The sequence below is a fragment of the Cebus imitator genome, unplaced genomic scaffold (genome assembly GCF_001604975.1).
Source record: "Cebus imitator isolate Cc_AM_T3 unplaced genomic scaffold, Cebus_imitator-1.0 Scaffold624, whole genome shotgun sequence".
Classification (NCBI taxonomy): Eukaryota; Metazoa; Chordata; class Mammalia; order Primates; family Cebidae; genus Cebus; species Cebus imitator.
In genome coordinates this window covers 259,731-280,551 of record NW_016107939.1, presented here as the reverse complement: position 1 = coordinate 280,551, position 20,821 = coordinate 259,731, and the positions used below count along the sequence as shown (strand labels likewise).

Here is a 20,821-nt window from a genome sequence, read left to right as displayed (position 1 = left end):
CCTACCCACTTTTTTTTCACAAGTATCACATTTGAAAAAAAAAAATTACTGAAAATCAAACTATGATTATGTAAACTTGAGTACAGAAAAGACATTTTCTCAAAGCTAAACAAAGTAAGCCTGTCACTTCAAGAAAAACAACAGACAGTACTTGCTGTCCATAATAAAATTTGAGCTTTCAAGTGAAAATTAGAATTTTGGAACATCTGTATTTGCCATCTTGACCCCGACACCTTTCTATAACTTGAATTTATTGATAAGACTGCAACTGATATCAGAAATATAACTTTTTGGTATTATATAATGAAATGTGAAATGTGATTTTTCCATTTTTCAAATTTTCCAAATGACCAATGTAATATAAATTAGGCTTTAGTTAAAAAAAAATTCAAAGATCAACACAGACAAATAGATTTTACCATAGTAGAGAGTGAAGTGCTTACTGATTTGGTTTCAGATTTCACAGTGATATAGGAGTTAAGAAGAAATTACTTAGGCAGATAGTGAGGGTACAGAAGTCCTCGGTAAGGTTTCCCAGAAAAACAGCACCAAAATCATTTTCTTTTCTAACAAAGAGCACCCTGTGAAACCAAGCTGCAGACATAAACAAGCTGGAAGCTTGCACAGGTGTATGCTAGCAGTTGTCCCCATAGGAATACACTACCTAAGACTAGGCATGTTCAAAATGGCAGCTCTATCTTCTCTTTTTACCAGCCACTTGTACAGTAAGGAGCAGACAAGATGACGAAGGTCAAATGGAAAGTCCACTTGCATAATATGATTAGGGTGGGATGACCAGCCTTCCCCTCGAACTGTGTAAACCTCACACGTGGTCAAACCAATCTGTGAGCCCTACATAAATCACATGCCCCCTCCTCAAGCCTGCCTATAAAATCTGCTGCACTCTGCCTCCTTACCCCTGCTTTCAGATGCCTCTCTCTGGCAAGAAACTGTTCTCCTCTTTCCTTTCTCCTGCGTATTAAATTTTCCATTCCTTAACCCACCCATATGTGTCCGTGCCCTTAATTTTCTTGGTGCAAGATGATGAACGTTGGGTATTTACCCCAGACAATGATGGTGCTTCAACAGACGGTGCAACTAACCTTTAAGAAACCACCAAAAATGTTGATGCATTACCAAAGAAGGATACCACAATCATCTGAAAAAGCTATACCCCTCCCTTTCCCAGTTTACATATCTGTGAGGCCAGATTTTCTTCACAAACATCAACTAAAACAGCAAATCCAAACAGATTAAATGCAGAAGCAGATGAAAATCTAGTACTCTTCTATTAAGCCACACATTAAAGATATGTGCAAAAATATAAAATAATGCCACTCTGCTCATTAATTTTTAAACATATAATGGTTTTACTACTGTGATTTTTAAATAAATATTTAAAACATTTCTGAATTTTGATTTCTAACATGGCATATATTGATAGATAAAACCATATAAACAAAAGCTTTTTGCAATCCTTAATAATAATTTATGACTGTAAACTCATCAGAAGACCAAAATGTTTCACAGGAGATATATATATATATATATAGAAAGAGAGAGAGAATAAACTCTTACTTAATATCACCTACTAATAAATATCAGTACCAGAATATAAATCTGGATCAGGTTTGTCTCCAACTACTACCAGACCACGTTGCCACAATCTTAGATCAGATAATCATAAGAATCCCTGAAATCACAAGGAAATCCTTAAACTATACTCACTATTCTATTTAAGAAGAAAATTAAAAAAAAAAAAAAATTGAGTTCTATGATGAAGACCTTCGCTCTGGAGTCCAGCCTGCCTGGCTCTACAACTTAACCTCTCTGTGCCTCCATTTCCCTATCTATAAAATGAGGAAAATCATATTACTTACTTTATAGTACTGTTGTAATGATAAAACGATTAACTATAATAGAACTAGAACAGTTCCAGGCACAGAGTATGACTTTATGCTATGATAATGATAAGTGATCTACCTTTTCAATGTCTTGCTAAGAGAAAAGGTAGCATCTCCAAAATAACTTCAGTTATTTGGTCAATTTATTTATTTTAAAAATTAGTTGCCTGGCAAGGAAAGATAAATAATGAACAATGGTCTTGAACGTTTAAGAATACTTCTGCATTCATTTATTAAGCAATCAGTTTTCGAGCTTAAGTAAAGTATCATATAAGGTACAAGGTATTTAAAGATGAATATGGCACGGATTTTATGCCAAAAGTAGTAAATGGATGTCAAGCAAACCTGAAATACAATTAATTCTAAAGCTCCTTTTTATGCTTGTTAAGAACAAATGGCAAGTGGAATGCAGCATATACCACAGTCTAGGCATGTGTGTTTATGCATATTTACAGAATGTCTTTTCTTTATTTAAATCTCAACAATTCTGTGTTTTCTTAAATTTCCAAAAGAAAAAATTTAAGAAGTGTAGCTTGAGCAAAAATAATATTCTTATCAAGGTATGCTGAAATTTTCTACATCAAAGTGGGGAAGGTATCAAAATTAAGTAAATTAATCTATTTGAAATGCCAAGACAAATAAGTAATTTAGAAACTGAAAATTTAAACAAACAACGTGTTAGAATTTTTGCAGTGTTTTTCCTATCAGTCCCACATTTCCAGGAGACAAAACTGACTCACTGTTCACAATCTGCTTAGAGGAAAATAAAAATAAAATAAAGCCTTACAGAGATGTATAATTATATAGGAATGGACACATGAAGACTGATGATATTTTGCCACATTCTCTCTCCATTCCATGATTATCTTTAACCAGATCATTCACTTTACCTTTAAAATCTAGCAAAATTATAAATATAACCAGAATCAAAGTACCAGTTTATGTGCAAAAGACTCCATGATTAAAATTTTGGGGAAGAATTCACAGGACATGGCATATTTTATCTTAATGAATTTGAGTTTAGATGACGTTTAGTTTAAGTACATTTCTCTTTAGGGATGTTATTAACTGTTTTTCCATCTATTTGTTTGTTAACATAGAGAACTAGGGGTTCAGAAACAGTGTAATTTATAATAACAACAACAACAAAAAAAAAAAGACTGGCTTCAGGGTCAGACTGACTTCAAATTCTCCTAAGTCTATCAATGAATAATTGCGTGGGTCAGATTAAGTTATATAAGCTAACCCCTAATTTCCTCACTGGATAAAATAAGAACAAAATCTACCTCATAGAACTGATGAACTAGTTAAATGAAGCCAAGTCTATAGGGCATAAGGGCTTCTTGAAAGGTAACTGTAGCCTCAAATGTAAAACAAGGCCTATTATTCTTAAATTTGGAGGTTAAAAAACTCATTTAGGTTATAACCAGTAAATTTTACATTTTTTTCCTTCTTTTCCAAAGACCATTTAACATTGTCACAAAAATACCATACAATTATCACCATTCGCTGTTTTAGACACACATGCATAGCCAATAGCAAGATGGTGTTGCATTTTAATCCAGCACTGTATAAAAAGCTTGAACAGTGCCTTCTTGCCCACGGTAAAACAAAAATTTTAGTCCCTTCAATGGCTCTATATTTACAAACTTTTAGCTAAAGGAACAAACATTTAAAAGCTGTTATTGTACCAAAAATAAAGTATTTGAAATTCCTACAGTAAATAAACTTTACGGTAAATGTAAAAACATAAGAACCACTCATTCTCTTTTAACTTCTCCTAGATAATGTACACTACAGTCTCAAGAAATAGACACTTTGCTGTCAGGTGGCTACAAAGCTCAATCATAAAAGTAAAACTATTTCAGGTGTAAGAAAGACCATTTTCATTTTCATAAGCAACATCAGCTGGGAAGAGTTTCACTCCATTTTTAGATAGTTCTTGTTAATGAAATCAAAGCGTATTTCTTTCTTTTTGTCCTCTTTCCCCTACCAACACCAAGTCATAATTTAACCTAAACATTCTTGGGAGACAGTAGTCATCTTCTCTTTATTTATTGCAAACCTATAAGTGAATCATCTTCCTTTCAGTCTCAAATTAGAAATTATAGGGAAAGAGTCTTTTTTTTTTTTGTCATTTATACAAGTAATAAAGAGAGGGAAACACAGGCACTTCTCTTTAAGATATGAATCAAACAAAACAGTATCTTCTGATTGTCAAATTCAAAATAGAGCAAGAAAATGCTCAGTTCACAAAATTTCTCATTTTTCCATCAATCTAAAATAATAAATTTAAGAAATGATTTGATCCGATGCTGTCGCTACTTAAAAGCAACATACTTTGGCCACGAACTCTTTGTAGTCTTACAAATCTGTATCTACAGAATAAAGACTCCTCAGAAATGTCTTGGTATAGTGTGTGTTCCACCTAGCAACCCCTGCTTACCTGAGATATTTGCAACTGAACCTCTGAAGTACACATTGACTATCTACATCTCTAAGTTTTCTAGAATTTGCTCCTATTTTGAGCATCAGAAAAAAAAATGCACACAAAGTATACATTACCTTGTGTGGCCTTGGGCAGAAAAACTATTATGAAATTAGGATGTGATACTGTATTCTTAGAATTAGTAAGATGAAAGAAGTATTCTTTTAAAGAACAGTTAATACATTTTGCAATGATAACTTAAGATCTTACTTATCAAAATGTCATTAAAACCACTACTTTAACTTTATTTTAGGATGCTTTTTTTTTTTTAGTTAAGACAGAGTCTGGCTCTGTCACCCAGGCTGGAGTGCAGTGGCGTGATACCGGCTCACCACAACCTCCACCTCCCAGTCTCAAGTGATTCTCATGCCTCAGCCTCCCGAGTAGCTGGGATTACAGGTGTGCATCACCGTGCCTGGCTAATTTTTGTATATTTAGTAGAGACGGTGTTTCGCCATGTTGACCAGGTTGGTCTCAAACTCTTGGCCTCAAGTGATCTGCCCACCTCAGCCACTGCACCCAGCCTGTTAGGACGCTTTTATTAGGTTAAAACAAGTGAAGATATAAAAAACAAAATGATTGCTAAAATAATGTGTAGAGTAGAAGGGTTAGAAGATAAAGTTAATATTATTTCAAAGAAAAAAAAACAAAAATGAATGCAAAAGAACAAAGATGACCAACCAACAAACGAAACGTCTTGCTGGAAAAGGTTCTTCACAGTCTGGCTCCATAGTTTCCTCTCCTGCCAATACCCCTCATATAATCTACTGCTCTGATAATACAGGTCTGCACGGGGATCCATACCAGGGTTTCTCAATCTCAGCAATGCAGACATTATAAACCCAATCATTTTTTGCTGTAAGAGGCTATGCTGTGCATGGAAGAAGGATGTTTAGCAGCATCCCTGAACTCTACCCATTACCAGTCAGTAGCAGCTCCCTTATCCTCCAGTCATGACAATAAGAACTGACTCCAGACATTGCCAAGTTTCCCTTGGGAAGGGAGAGCATAAAATAATCCTCAGTTGAGATCTGCTCTGTATCCCTGTAAACATTGCTCCCTCTACCTGAAATCATTTTCCCCACCTCTGCAGAACTAATTTTTCAAGACCCATCTTCCACGCTACCGCCTCTACTGTGAGGCAAATATAATTTGCCTAGTCAAAGTTACTAATTCCTTCCTCTTTTACTATTCACCTTGCTTTTTTCTATGTTCTATTTTCCCCTCTAAATAGTGAGAACTTTCATCTTATTATTCTTTGTATTTTTATTAATTTTAGATGTTCAACAAAGGTTGATTATTAAATGAATATGAGAATATGAGCCTCCATGAGATAACCCTCCCACTGCCAAGGGAAACCTAGTTCACTGAATCCCACACTGAACAATACATGGCCTTTCTGTTTTCTCTCTCTCTCTCTTTATTTTTTCTTTTTTGCCTTTGCTTCTGGGAAACAAATTAAATGACATACTCAATTTCAGTAATCCAAGGTCCTGATATATTTAGTTCTGTGGTATTTTTATTTGGTCTTTCTTGAAGTTTACATTTGAATCATTCATTATTTAATAAGTTTTGCCATCAGAAGTTGCTTCAATTTCTTTTCGAAATATAATCAGGGAAAATTTACAAACGCAGAAATATAAAACCAAAATTTTATGTCATGAAGACCTCATTTCATGAAAAAAATTTCAAAAAAGATCTAGTTACTCTAATCAGCATTTAAGAGTAATTTTCAACCCTGATCCTATGTTAACACAACATCTCTATAGTTATTTCAAGAACTATCATAAATTTTCCAAAGAAAAATCTGCCTTAATTTTGTGTGCATATACATTATGCATCTAGATGATATGTGTGTAAGCCTACACTTTTTGGGAGGAAAGTGAATGAACTATAAACCTAAAAATATTAAACAAACACCAACAACAAAACAATAGAAAGCCACACTCCAAAAAGTCTGAAGGTCACTGACAAGGAGAGACCTCCTGAAAATTCCGTGCTCTGAGGCTTATTTGCTATCTAAGCAGCTTTTGCAACCTGACTTATCCACGTTATTTCACAAATCTTAGAATTGGTCTCTGTTGCCATAGCTTTAAAAACAATCTTAGCAATGTCGATTTCTAAGTATTCTTCTAAATTTCTATTGAAATTAATCACTTTAATTCACAGTTTTCCTACAGATAGCTCAGTGTAAAAAGATTAATTTAGTGCCTGTGGTCTATTCTTAAGGCAAGGCAATTAATTAATCAAGAAAGTAGCATCCACCTATACTGGACTGGAGAAACTTCATAGAATAAATATGTAAATCCAATATCCTCAAGGCTGACAAGTTTCTATTATTAAACTGCTAACGTGTTTATTTCCCCCATAATAGCTGGATTTTTGTCATGAATACACATTAAGCCCTGTAGTTATCAGCAGTGATGACTAGGTGACAGTGAGGACACTACTTGAGAATTTGCATTTGACAGATCATTGACACATAGTCACAGTTCTTTTTTTTTTTCTCTTCACTTAAACAGGAATCATGCAATAGGGAATGAACTACAGCTATTAGAGATTATTCAGGTTTAAGAGCATGGATCCTTTTAGCTGGCATTAGAACAATACACAACGTGGCAGAGTTAAACAGAGACATCAATTATATTCTCAGATCTGTTAATATTTTTGACAATATTTAAATAGCACATGGCTTTTTTGCCCTCTCAGTTATACACCTGTCAAGTGTTTAATTTGCCAAAGGGAAACAGTTTGATTTCTACGGGCAGTCTTAATACTGAAGAAGCAAATTGAAAAAATTAAACATTATTGAATAGAAGTAATGAGAAGGATCTGAGGGGAAAAAAATTGTAGGCTTAATTCAACACGGCATGTCAGCTATCTGTCATTAATGCTACAATATGATCATGTTCTCCAATATGCTGCATATACCTCAGGCTTTTCAATTATTCAGTCCCTTCTCTAAAAAACAAGAGACTGGTAGAAAAGGAGAATCAGAAGGTTGTATTTTCTAGTAATAGTAAAAAAGATGGAGATAGTAAATTGTACCTGTCATGCATTTAAAATTATACATTTGAAAACCAGTAAGGTATAAGGTAATAAACATAAGCTAGTCATTGGTCAGATTTGTATAGCCACTGGCGTAAAAGAATAAAACTAATTTTATTCCTCAAATTCATTAATTATTAAACTATAAATATTAATAAATCAACAGCTGGTAAACTACATAGAAAATTTAAATCTGACATAAGTCTAGAATACTTATATTTAAATTTTAGAATAGAAAATAATATAAGGTTTTAAGTTTTTACTCTAGTCATATAAGAAAAAATCTGGTCAACAAATGGACTTGAATTAGTAAAGAACGGAGATTTTAAAGAGTCACAGACACTGTAAAAAGTTATTAATGATTTGAAACAAACAGAAACTCTTGGCATCTAGGGACCAATATTCTACCTTCGGAAACCAAAAAAAAAAAAAGAAAGAAAGAGAAGACGATGTAAGACAGGCTCCAAAGAAAACTGAGTTCTAGTTCTAACTCTACTCTTATAATAATCAAATCACTTGACCTCTCTAAGCCATTGTAATCTGCAGGTATAAGCCAGATGTTTTCCTTGGTCCCTTTCAGGATTAGTTTTCCTCTGTATATGAAGATGTGAACAAGAAAGCCAAAGTCCAAAAATATGTAAGACATGCCCCACAGAATTCACAGACCTCATAATTTACGTAGTCTTAAAATATATCAGTGCCTATCAATAATAAAACAATAAGATCATGCTGTAGCTAATCTCAGGCTGAACAAATTTGCAAGTGGGTTTCATCTGAATCAGGTGAGACCCTAATAGTCTTAGAGACCATATCATACTTTCATTTGGAAATGATAAAACAAAGTTTAAGAGGCAGGCCTATTTGTACTCTCCTTTCATGAGACATTGTATGCACAAATATTTCTACTTTTATATAAGACTAGCTACAAGGGAAATTTCAACAGTTATCTCACTAGGCCAGTGGTATTTCCCAACACACTTGCTAGCACACTTTTTGTTTCAATGTTTCTTCTCATTCTAATCATGTTTTCAGAAAATATAATAATAAGAGAAGATACCTGTTCAACTTCTTTACACTCTCTGAAAAAGCAGATAATTTTCCACATCATAATTATGCTTTTATTCAGAATATTGGTTTCTCCAAAAGCTTGTCAATCCATTCTGAAAACCAGTACTGCAAATCAATCTTGCCAGGCTCAGTAGATCACTCCTGTAATCCCAGCACTTTGGGAGGCCAAGGCAGGCAGATCATTTGAGGTCAGGAGTTCAAGACCAGCCTGGCCAACATGGTGAAACCCCCTCTCTACTAAAAACACAAAAATTATCTGTGCATGGTGGTGGCCACCTATGATCCCATCTACTCGGGAGGCTAAGGCAGGAGAATTGCTTGAACCCAGGAGACAGAGGCTGCAGTGAGCCAAGATGACACCACTGCACTCCAGCCTGGGTGACAGAGTAAGACTGTCTCAAAAAACAATAATAATAAAATCAGTGTTTTCAACAACTTGTAAAGGAGACAAACACAACTACATATAACAAAAACACCTTAAATTCATGATCACAACTTCCAAAACCATTAAATAGAAATTCACTACAGAAAAGTATTTGTGAAGATTCTTCTTGATTTACTTTATCTGCTACAAAACATCTAGTTTAAGAAGTTGCATGACATTAAACAAATTTATTATCTCTTATTATTATTTGTTCTTTTGCATTAGCCATATTTTGGTGCTTTTTTTTTTAACTGGAGCTGTTCTTTCACTCATTTATGGAACTAATCTTCAAGTTTCATTTTTAACCTTTTAAGGCAGAATATTTGCTAACACGTCATCTCTAACAATTTAATTAATGCTAAAGACGTTAGAATGAAAACTAACTTGCATTGAAGGCATAATTAGATTGACTTCAAATCTTGAAGATAACCATTTTTAAAATATTTTTTAAAGCACAAGATGGTGATTAAGTTAACTAAGTTCAAAGAACATCTGACTTCAGTTTTCATTCTGTCATTGTGAAATGTTTCAATTTTAATATAAATGCTTGACTTTTTAATGCTCATAATTTTTACAGAACAAAAAAGCACTGTGTTACATTTAGAAGTTCTAATGTTTATCACCATCTGAGCTGTCATGGAAGCAATTGCTACTTACACTCTTTAAAGAAGTGAGAATTGCAATTCCTCTAACTGATGACAATGTAATTATTCCTTTTACTGTCAAAATAGAGGTGATTTCCCTTCCTCACACACATGATTACACATGCAAATCCTGGCTTATCTGAAATCTTGTAAGTATACTGAATGTCCGAATCTAAATGAGCAAGATCACATGAACAATGAGCCTGAGTGATGATGGAAACCAAGTCTAAAGCCAACCATATTAAACATATTTTTATCACCCGTTTTTCCTGTAGAAACTCATTCTTCAGCATCCACACAGCTTTCAACACAATGTCATATCATCTACAATATACAGCAACAACCACTACAAAAATAACTAGGAGGAAAAAAGCCACAGTGAATCTGAATGTCTCATTTGGAGGTTTAAATGACTTCATTAACTATTCATTAACACATAGAAAAATCAGCCTTTCAGAAAAACACAAGCCTTTCACAAGATCTATGCCATGCCGTGAATGCCTGCTTGGGTGAATGATGTCTTACCTGGTCTTTCAGCTGCTGTACAGAAGTCTGAAGGCTCAGAATCTGACTGAAGAGAGGGCTCTGCAGAACTGACTTCAGAAGGCTCAGTTTGTCTTCATTTGCTACATCCCCACGTTCTCGCAGCTTGGTTTGCAAGCGTTCTGCTGCCTGCAGGGCCCGATTTTTGTCTATACCAAAGAGCAGCATTTGTCAGTAACAGGATTCAAAGGACACATGTCCAGCCTATGAGGACTCCATCTTATGAAGATCCTAAAACAGCTTCTATTGAGTGCATAAACTTGTCTCTTTTAAACTGAATAAAAAACTATAGGCCAGGCACAGTGGCTCATGCCTGTAACCCCAACACTTTGGGAGGCTGAGGCAGGCAGATCACTTGAGTTCAGGAGTTCGAGACCAGCCTGGGCAACATGATGAAACCCCGTTTCTATTAAAAATACAAAAAATGGGCTGGATGTGGTGGTGCATGCCTGTCATCCCAGCTACTTGGGAGACTGAGGCAGGAGAATAGCTTGAACTCGGGAGGCAGAGGTTGCAGTGAGCTGAGATCAGGCCACTGTAATCCAGGGTGGGTGACAGAACGAGACTCCATCTCAAAAAAAAAAAAAAAAAAAAAAAAAAAAAAAAAAAAAAAAAAAAAAAAAAAAAAGAAAAGAAAACTGTAGAGAAAGTACACATTTTTTAATGGAGTACAAGAATACAAAAAACAAAAAACTGAGTATTTTTTAATACTTTAAACATCTTTCTCCAAAATTAAACAGCAAATAAGATAGTATGTTTATACCTGCTTCGAACCAAACCAATTCAAATAAGTATTGAGCACTGTAAAAATCAGGCACAAAGTTGCCAAAAGTAAATATTTTGAGTAAGTGTGTCCTAATAGTCCTAGCATCTTACAAGCATACTTCTACCAGACAGTTTCTACCACAAATAAGAGTCAAAAATGTCTCCCTGAAACACAGACACATAAACAGATATATATCTTTACAGAGTATTATAAATGAAGCCAAAATTTTTTTCAGTGGAGATTGTTCAGATGTATTACTTAGATTCATGATGGTAACAAGTGCATCTATTTAACTGTATTTGCTGTATCACAGTAACGTTAAAAAGTGGGAATTGGTGGGGCATGGGCTCATGCCTATAATCCCAGTACTTTGGGAGGCCGAGGCAGGTAGATTACTTGAACTCAGGAGTTCAAGACCAGCCTGGCCAATACAGCAAAATCTCGTCTCTACTAAAAATACAAAAATTGGACAGGCTAGTGGTATATGCCTGTAATCCCAGCTACTAGGGAGACGGAGGCAAGAAAATCCCTTGAACCTGGGAGGCGCAAGTTACAGCAAGCCGAGATTATGCCACTACACTCCAGCCTGGGTGACAGAGTGAGACTCCATCTCAAAAGAAAAAAAAAAAAAAAAGGAATCACCAGAGATACTTTCTATGGCACCAAATCTAAAACTTACAGAAAGGGTGAATAAACATGAATTAATGTTGATCATAAGCATACACATACTTAAATAATATTTACTCATATGCAGAATTTTAAAAACAAATTATGATAAAGATACACATGAGCATCTTATTCTGGTTTATATTTCCCATGGTATCTCAGAATACAAATCTAATATTAATTTCCACATCAATTCTTTGGAAAGTGTGCAACTCAGCACAAAAAAGAATAAAGACTAGAAAACAATGGTTTAAATAATTCTATATTTGCCCTTTGTTTTCCACTTTCCTATGAAGACTTTCCTATGTGGACTAGTAGTTTTTATAGTATGTGGGTTTAGTATAAAATGGAGAGTGAAGGAAATATATATATACATACATTTTCATTACCAGCAGAGTTTATATGCCTATGCCAGGAACAAAAGTCATCATAGTGATCCCCATGATCACAAAAACAGCTCCTTCTCCCTTTACTGCCACTGACTCTCACTCTATACCTCAAACCCATCGCTGTCAAGGTATCTGCCATAATGATTAAGGTGTCAGGGTGAAATCCAAACAGTTTCCATTTAGTCATACCCAAAGAGTTACCTGGAATAGGGTAAGGGACTAGAGTGTAAGCTAATTACATGTATTGTACCGCACCTGCTATATCTACCAGTAAATGGTTCTACTTTAAACTAGCCTCTTTAAAACCAAAGAGCAGTGGGAAAAGCAGATTATTAACACATGAGTCTGGGAAATCTAGATATTTCAACCTAAATTATCTCATATAGAAATTAAACTGCCTTAAAGCATCTCTTACCAATTAATCGCAAGAGCTCAGTAGTACTTCACCTGCCTCAAGTAAAGGCAATGATCTTTCCAATGCTTTCCAGGAACAGACATTAACCAGAATTGGGCTGATAAGTCAGAATTGGGCTTACTAAAATCCATAATATGTTTTTAATTTTTGCTTATAAATAATGTGTTTTTTACAAAACTTACAATGAAATTGTCCAAATACAGAAACATATTACCTTAGTACAATGCTAGTGCATAAAAACTTTTTAAGTCTAAGTTATTACAGACAGAATCCCACTATATAAAACACATCATATTTCAAAAATCCCAATGGGAAGAGTTACAATTCTTATAAAAGTAGGCAGAAAAGAATAAGTCTTACCAATAGTTTCCAACATTTTTTCAAAGTTCAGTCTTCTTCTCTACAATGATTAATAATAGCAATTAAAATAGAACTCTGTGGAAAAAAGAAATAAAATGGAATGGTTATGTTTTATCAGAACTTTATATTCTAAAGTTAAATACTCTAAAGAACACTTGATACAACACTAATTCCTTTGACCATTAAAATCTTGTTGATATAACTTAAGACAGTTCTCTTTATAGACAAAAAAAGTAATCATTTTAGGACTTACTCAAAATTATCTTCTATGTATATATTTATCCATAATACTTGCATAATCAGGTAAAAGACAAAAATTCTGTTTTGAATAAGATGGCGGAAGTTTCAAAAAGAAGTTCTCAATACAGACCACTATAATCTTGTATTCACTTATAGATGACCAAGTGTAGAATAAGGAGCTTACTTATCTCCACATAAGAAATTCTGTGGGCAAAAACATAAAAAGTAGAAAATGTGATCCCGTCCTTAAAGGCTTACACCCCTAACTGAGGCTACAATACACACATACCTAGTAGAAATGAACTGTGGGCTGAGCACAGTGGCTCACACCATAATCCCAGCACTTTGGGAGCCAAGATGTGGTCAAGAATTTGAGACCAGCCTGGCCAACATGGTGAAACCCCGTCTCTGCTAAAAATACAAAAATCAGCCAGGTGTGATGGCGCACACCTGTAATCCCAGCTCCTCAGGAGGCTGAGAATCACTGGCAGGGGAATCACTTGAACCCAGGAGGCAGTGGTTGCAGTGAGCCAAGATCGTGCCACTGCACTCCAGCCTGGGCCACAGAACAAGACTCCATGTCAAAAAGAAAAAAAATGGAAAATGAATAAAAGAAATGAATGTGACACTCAAGCAGTACATGAACCACTGGAAGATAATATATTAAATCGTGGATGAAAAACTGAACAAAACAGAGCACAGTGTTAAATTTTTCAAAAGTTCTTAAAATACTCTCCTGACTATAATGTTCTCTTCTTTCCCATTCAAAGAAATCTTCTCAACTCCTCCAATCCACGTATCTCATGTTTCTCTGACAATACTTAACTAGATATTTTGAAGTACTGGATATAGATCTGCATTGCTGACATCCACATCACTAACCCACTCTGAGCCTTTGCTGCCAAACAAATCTGCACAACTATCCCCATAGTTCCATTTCTCTTTTGCCTCATAGAAAACGCTGAATCATCAGGAAGACAGTCAGTAAGTCATTCCTTCAATAGAGAAAAGAAATCTATCACCACACATTCTCATTGTTTATCTGGAAGATAAAATGGGATTCCTCTTAGAAAGGACAAGTTGCCCTGTTACTTCTTTAAGACAAAATTCATTTGGCAAAAGAGGACATATGTGATGTAGATGAGCAGAGCTACAGAACATCAATGCCTGCAATTAGCTCTGTATAATAACAGAACAGTACATATTGACTTGCCTTATCCCAATTTAGAATATACTATTTGAAACATTAACTCCACTTCAAATGTCAAATAGCTTAACTACCGGCACTTGTTTTTAAAACTGCCTTTGTGTCAAGAAAAGAGGACACTAGCTCTGACCTGGAATTGAAATCTAAATAGAAGTATGGCCTTGATCAAGGGACCATCATCTCAACCTTAGTTTCCTTAAAAACACATTCATTGCATATATTTTGGAAAATGAGATAAAGTATGCCAATTCCCAGCTCACATCATAAGTTGTAACTATGATATATTTACTCAAGATTAATGCTGAGTCCATATAGTCCATATAGATGGGCATTCCAAGGCCAAGCATTACATTATTTCATGAAGGCCTAATACAGGGAAATATTAACAAATGAATTGGTGATATTTTTTACTCTTATTTACAAAGAGAATATAATACTCCTCCATTAAACAGCCTTCTATTAGCCACTCCCCTTCTCAAAAATAATTAACTTCTGCAATTAAAACACAAAAATAGGGCTGGGCATGGTAGCTCACACCTGTAATCCCAGTAGATCACTTGAACTCAGGAGTTTAAGACCAGCCTGGCCAACATGGTGAAACCCTGTCTCTACGAAAAATACAAAAATTAGCTGGGCATGATGCATGCGCCTATAGTCCCAGCTGCTCTAAGTTGAGGCAGGAAATCACCTGAATAAAGACACCCCAATGTAAGCAAGCCCAGGGCTACAAAGGCATATTTAATCACCCAGTAGGAAGCTTGATAGCAATGAAGAAGCATGGACTAGAGAGTCTGATGACCTGAATTTAAATTTCAACTAGCTATATGCCCTCATTAAGTCACTTTTCTGAACCTGAATCTCTATTTACAAATGAATGATGTTTATAATGTTTTGAAAGGATAAAATTATCCATGTGTTTGGTATGCACAGAAAAAATTAATTCAAAAGATAGACAGTGTTCATGAAATACATGGGAGGTAGATCTCAAATTTAGAAGCTCACTGATTTATGAGAAGTCTGCAGAGAAAGGACAGCGTAGGCAGTTCCTAATTGAGAAAAACACTGTTGTTGGAAAGTTCACCTACAAGTCAGTTATGTTAAAACAGAATTACTTTTTCGTCCCCCAAAACACAAAGATTAAAAAAAAAAAATAGCTCCCAGACAAGAGAGCTCTTTCATATTTCAATGTTTGTGTTTTTTTTAATTACAGTTTCAGAGTTTATTTTCTATGCTTGGATGTCCCTAAAGTAAACGTATAGCTTTTTTTGAGATTTTTCAGGGGATTTCACCATTAGCAACCCTGACAAAAAGATAAGAATCTTTTTTTAATTATTACTTTCTGTCCCTGATACTCCCATCCTGAGGATTCAGTTCTAATTATAAATAAACTCATTTATAATCACAGAATTTTTTAGATAGATTGAGTTCACTCCCTTCAACTTGCAGCCATGAATTCCTCTTGTCACCTTTTCATCACCCTACCATTTCCCTTCCCTTTTTGCCCATCTCAATACTGTATGGAAACATATGGGGACCTGAATCATAACAGTGGGTCATGGCCAATTGGCATGACTTAAAAAAGATCTAACATGTCAGAAGAATGTCAAGTTCTTTTTTTTTTTTTTTTTCTGGGCAATTCATGCTAAGCAGTGACAATGATGAATCAGAGAGGCAAAAACAGAGATAAGATATGGATATGATAAGAAGGAGATAAGCACTAATGCTGAAGCAGAAGCAGCAAAGACAACAGCAAACACAGCACTTACCACATGCTAGGTACTATTCGAATTATGCTTCCAATTAAGTCTTTTAATACTTAAACAATCCTCTCACTTTATAAATGAGGAAAATGAAGTACAAACAGGTTAAGTAACTTGTCTAAGGCCACACCACTAGTAAATGATGGAGCGGGGATCCTAACACAAGCCATCTAGCTCCAGAGTCCACAATTTAATTTCTTCAATATGCTGCCTCTAGAACACAGGAAGATTCAACTTCCCTGTTTCCAAGTTCAAACAGACCATGGCCTACATAAAGTGAAACCAAAGGAACAGAGACCCAAAATGAATGAAGTCTGAAATGGAATAGACTGCTGTATACACTCAAATTAGCCAACTGTCCAGACAAGGTATGAAGAAGTCAGAATCATATATTTTACATAACACTGGTGGGTCTATCAAAGAAAGATCAGGAATAATCACCATTTATGTAATGTTCATGTTCATAAATCTTTAAACAAATCAATTTTAAAATCCAAGATTTTAAGAAAAACCCTCAAGAAGTAAGGCTCTTTAAATTGATATCCAAAGTACATTCAAAAACATTGCTTTTACATTTCAAGGTAATAAATCCCTAAACAAAGAGAATTAAGAATACACAGTATATTGTTGTAATTGTTCTATTTTATTATTAGTTGTTGTTAATCTCTTATCGAGACTAATTTGTAAATTAAACTTTATCATAGGTATGTATTTACAAAAAAAAATGGTACAAGCATACCTCAGAGATATTGCAATAAAGTGAATCTCTCAATAAAAGGGGTCACATGAATTTTTTGGTTTCCCAGTGTGTACAAAAGTTACATTTATGCTACACTGTAGACTATTAAATGTGCAACAGCATCATGTCTAAGAAAACAATGTACACATCTTCATTTTTTTAAAGTTTACTGTCAAAAAATGCTAGTGATCATCTGAGCCTTCAGTGAGTCACAGTCTGTGCTGGTAGAGGGTCTTGCCTTTGTGCTGATGGCTGCTGACTCATGGGTGGTGGTTTGCTGAAGGCCTGGGTGGCTGTAACAGTTTCTGAAAATAAGACAGCAATGAACTTTGCCACATTGATTGATTCTTACCTTTCAGAAAAGATTTCTCTATAGCATGTGATTACTGTTTGATAGCATTTTACCCACAATAGAACCTCTCAAACCCTGCTCGTACTTTATCAACTAAAGTTATGTAAGAGTCTCAATCCTTTGTTTTCATTTCAACAATGTTCACATCTTCACCAGGCACACACTTCATCTCAAGAAACCACTTTCTTTGGTCATCCATAAAAAGCAACTCCTCATTCATTCAAACGCTACCATGAGAGTACAGTAATTCAGTCACATCTTCAGACTCCATTTGAAATTTTAGTTCTCTTGAGATTTGTACCACATCTTCAGTGACTTTTTCCACTGAAGTCTTGAACCCTCTGAGCTATCCATAAGAGTTAGAATCAACTTCTTCCAAACTCCTGCTAATGTTGATATTCTGACTTCCTCCCATGAATCACAAATACCTTAATGGCATCTAAAGTGGTAAATCCTTTCCAGAAGGTTTCCATTTACTTTGCCCTAATATAGCAGAGGAATCATTAAGTACTGCAGCTATAGCTTTACAAAGCATATTTTTTCAATAATAAGACTCGAAAGTCAAAATTACTCTGTGGTCCAGGGGCTACAGAATGGATGTTGTGTTACCAACATGAAAAAAACATTCATCTCCTTATAAAATCTATCAGAGTTCTTGGATAACCAGGTGTCTTGTCAATGAGCAGTAATATATTTTAAAAGAACTTTTTTCAGAGCAGTAGGTCTCAGCAGTGGGCTTAAAACATTCAGTAAACCATGCTATAAATAGATGTGCTGTTATCAAGGGTTTCTTTTTCCATGTACAGAGAATACAGGCACAGCAGATTTAGCATAACTCTTAAGGGCCCTAAAATTTTTGAAATGGCAAGTAAGCACTGGCTTCCAGTTGACATCACCAGCTGCATTAGCTCCTAATGAGAAAGCTAGCCTCTTTAAAGCTTTGAAGCCACGGACTGACTTCTCAGAACTATTTAAATCCTTGATGGATTTAAATAGTTCAAGATCGTCAGCAATGCCTCCTGCACCACCAACTGCTTAGCGCCCCTGGCCAAGGTCATCCATGACAATTTTGGTATCGTGGAAGGACTCATGACCACTGTCCATGCCATCACTGCCACCCAGAAGACCGTGGATGGACCCTCCGGGAAACTGTGGCGTGATGGCACTGGGGCTCTCCAGAACATCATCCCTGCCTCTATTAGTGCTGCCAAGGCCATGGGCAAGGTCATCCCTGAGCTGAACGGGAAGCTCACTGGCATGGCCTTCCGTGTCCCCACTGCCAATGTGTCAGTGGTGGACCTGACCTGCTGTATGGAAAAACCTTCCAAATATGATGACATCAAGAAGGTGGTGAAGCAGGCAACGGAGGGCCCCCTCAAGGGCATCCTGGGATACACTGAGCACCAGGTAGTGTCCTCTGACTTCCACAGTGACACCCATTCTTCCACCTTCGATGCTGGGGCTGGCATTGCCCTCAACAACCACTTCGTCAAGCTCATGTCCTGGTATGACAATGAATTTGGCTACAGCAACAGGGTGGTGGACCTCATGTCCCACATGGCCTCCAAGGAGTAAGACCCCTGGACCACCAGCCACAGCGAGAGCACGAGTGGAAGAGAGGCCCTCACTGCTGGGGAGTCCCTGCCACAGAGTCCCCCATCACAGTGAATTGCCCCTCCTCACAGTTTCCATGCAGACCCTTGAACAGGGAGGGGCCTAGGGAGCCCCACCTTGTCATGTACCATCAATAAAGTCCCCTGTGCTCAGCCAAAATAAATAAATAAATGAATAAATCCTTGATGGCCTCTTCTTTCAATATAAAGCTGTTTCACCTACATTAAAAATCTGTTGATTAGTGAAGCCACCTCCATTAATAATCTCAGCTAGATCTTCTGGATAGCTCTCTGAAACCTCTACATTAGCACTTGCTGCTTCACCTCGCACATTTATGTTATGCAGATGGCTTCTTCCATTAAACCTCATGAACCAACCTCTGCTAGCTTCCAACATTTTTTCTGTAGCTCCCTCACCTCTCTCATCCTTCACAGAATTGAGCAGAGTTAAAACTTTATTCTGTATTAGGCTTTAGCTAAAGGGAATGTTGTGGCTGGTTGGATCTTCCATCCAGATCATTAAAATTTCACCATACCAACAATAAGACTGTTTTGCTTTACATGCAGTCACTGGAGAAGCTCTTTTAATTTCCTTCAAGATCTTTTCCTTCACATTCACAACTTGTCTGTTGGGCACAACAGACCTAGCTTTCGGTCTATCTCTACTTTCAACATGCCTTCCTCACTAAATTATTTCTAGCTTTTGAGCTTCTAGGCCTCAGAAGCTCCAAAGATAATGCAAACAGCCAGTTGTAGGAGTCAGAACACATACAACATTGATTAAGTTCACCACCTTAAATGGGCAGGGCTGTAGCACCCCAAAATAATTACAATGGTAACATCAAAGATCACTTATCACAGATCACTGTAACAGGCTAAGAATAATAAAGAGCACGAAATACCGTAAGAATTAACAAAACGTGACACACAGACACAAAGTAAGCACATACCATTGGAAAAAAAAAAAAAATGGCACCAATAGACTTGCCTGACACAGAGTTGCCACAACCATCAATTTGTTTACAAAAATGCAGTATCGGCAAAACACAATAAAGCAAAATACAATAAAATAAAATAGGCCTGTATATATAGGGTAAGGCACTATGTCTGGTTTCAGGCCCTCCATGTTCCAATGGTTGGGACAACTGTATTCAAATCTGGTACAGAAAAAAATACCAGTTCCCCTCTAGCTGCTGTTCATGTATGCTGCTTGTGGCTGTATCACTATTAGGTTATGATTGAACCTAAAATCTGTTCCAATAGCCTTATCTCTCAGAACCACAAGACATACCAATAATAGCTCAATGAATTCAGTATCTGTTAGGCACCACAGTGTTAGGCAAGTGCAGTTTAGGCACGATCCATCATGCATGTGGGGACTCTGACAATATCCTGTGAAGGATACTTGGTGCTCCCCACAATATCCTCCCATGCCTGGCACATTATTCCAGATAACGCAACAGAGAAAAGGAGACTTCGCATTCTTATTCAAGGTCACACAGCTAGTAAGTGGGGGAACTTGGAATTGAACCCTAGTGCACCTGATTTTAAAGCCGAAACTCTATCATACTACTGGCATATTTTCCAAACTGTCTTGCAAAATCACATGATGAAAATATATTGTCAAATTTACTAAAAAGAATATACAGAAGAACACATTAAGGTGCTCCACTTTGTACAGAAAAAGAGGAGGGTAATTGCTTAGGTAAGTAAAAACTGATAGGTTTATGTTTATAAAAGCACAGACTATTATGCAACTTTTTCAAAGATACTAATAGTGGGATATGCCATGGTTGGAGGACACTGAGATAATCTTACTTTGTACTGCATTACTTTTGTGTTTTTTAAATTTTGTATCTTAATATAGGGTTGCCAGGTTATCAAATAAAAATACAGATGCTAGCTATCTGAATTTCAGGTAAATGAATAATTTTTTAGTCTATGTCCCATGCCATACTTGGGACATATTTATAATAAAATCCAATGTTATTTATCTGAAATTCAAACTTAACTGGGCATCTGTTATTTTATCTAACAATCCTGCTATGTACATGCTAGCTTAGGAAAAAAATAAACATATAAAATCATTTTAGCTTTCATGCTTCCTGTAAAACTTAAATATAATCAGAGAGCTCCCTAATCCTTAATAAATCTCAAAGATTTTACCTGTGATCATAAGATTCTCCAACAACTTG

General features: G+C 35.9%; 2 protein-coding genes across 2 annotated transcripts in view; one reads left to right on the top strand and one right to left on the bottom strand.

Moving 5' to 3' along the window:
* The window catches only part of MPDZ (multiple PDZ domain crumbs cell polarity complex component), a 165,833-nt gene that overhangs the window by 124,728 nt on the left and 20,284 nt on the right, over positions 1 to 20,821 (bottom strand). The window contains exons 2-3 of the mRNA XM_037734472.1: positions 12,716 to 12,790; positions 10,102 to 10,268 (exon numbers count right to left, since the gene is read on the bottom strand). Of these exons, the coding sequence (XP_037590400.1) occupies positions 10,102 to 10,268; positions 12,716 to 12,731 (183 nt within the window). The 5' untranslated portion in view covers positions 12,732 to 12,790. The remainder of the gene's footprint in view (positions 1 to 10,101; positions 10,269 to 12,715; positions 12,791 to 20,821) is intronic.
* LOC108295201 (glyceraldehyde-3-phosphate dehydrogenase-like) lies at positions 18,001 to 18,786 on the top strand. Its single transcript, XM_037734471.1, has one exon. The coding sequence runs from the start codon at positions 18,103 to 18,105 to the stop codon at positions 18,586 to 18,588; it is 486 nt and encodes a 161-aa protein (XP_037590399.1). The 5' UTR covers positions 18,001 to 18,102; the 3' UTR covers positions 18,589 to 18,786.

Excerpts from the sequence above, each read along its gene's own strand:
- LOC108295201 (XM_037734471.1), top strand. The coding sequence starts at position 18,103 with ATGACCACTGTCCATGCCATCACTGCCACCCAGAAGACCGTGGATGGA.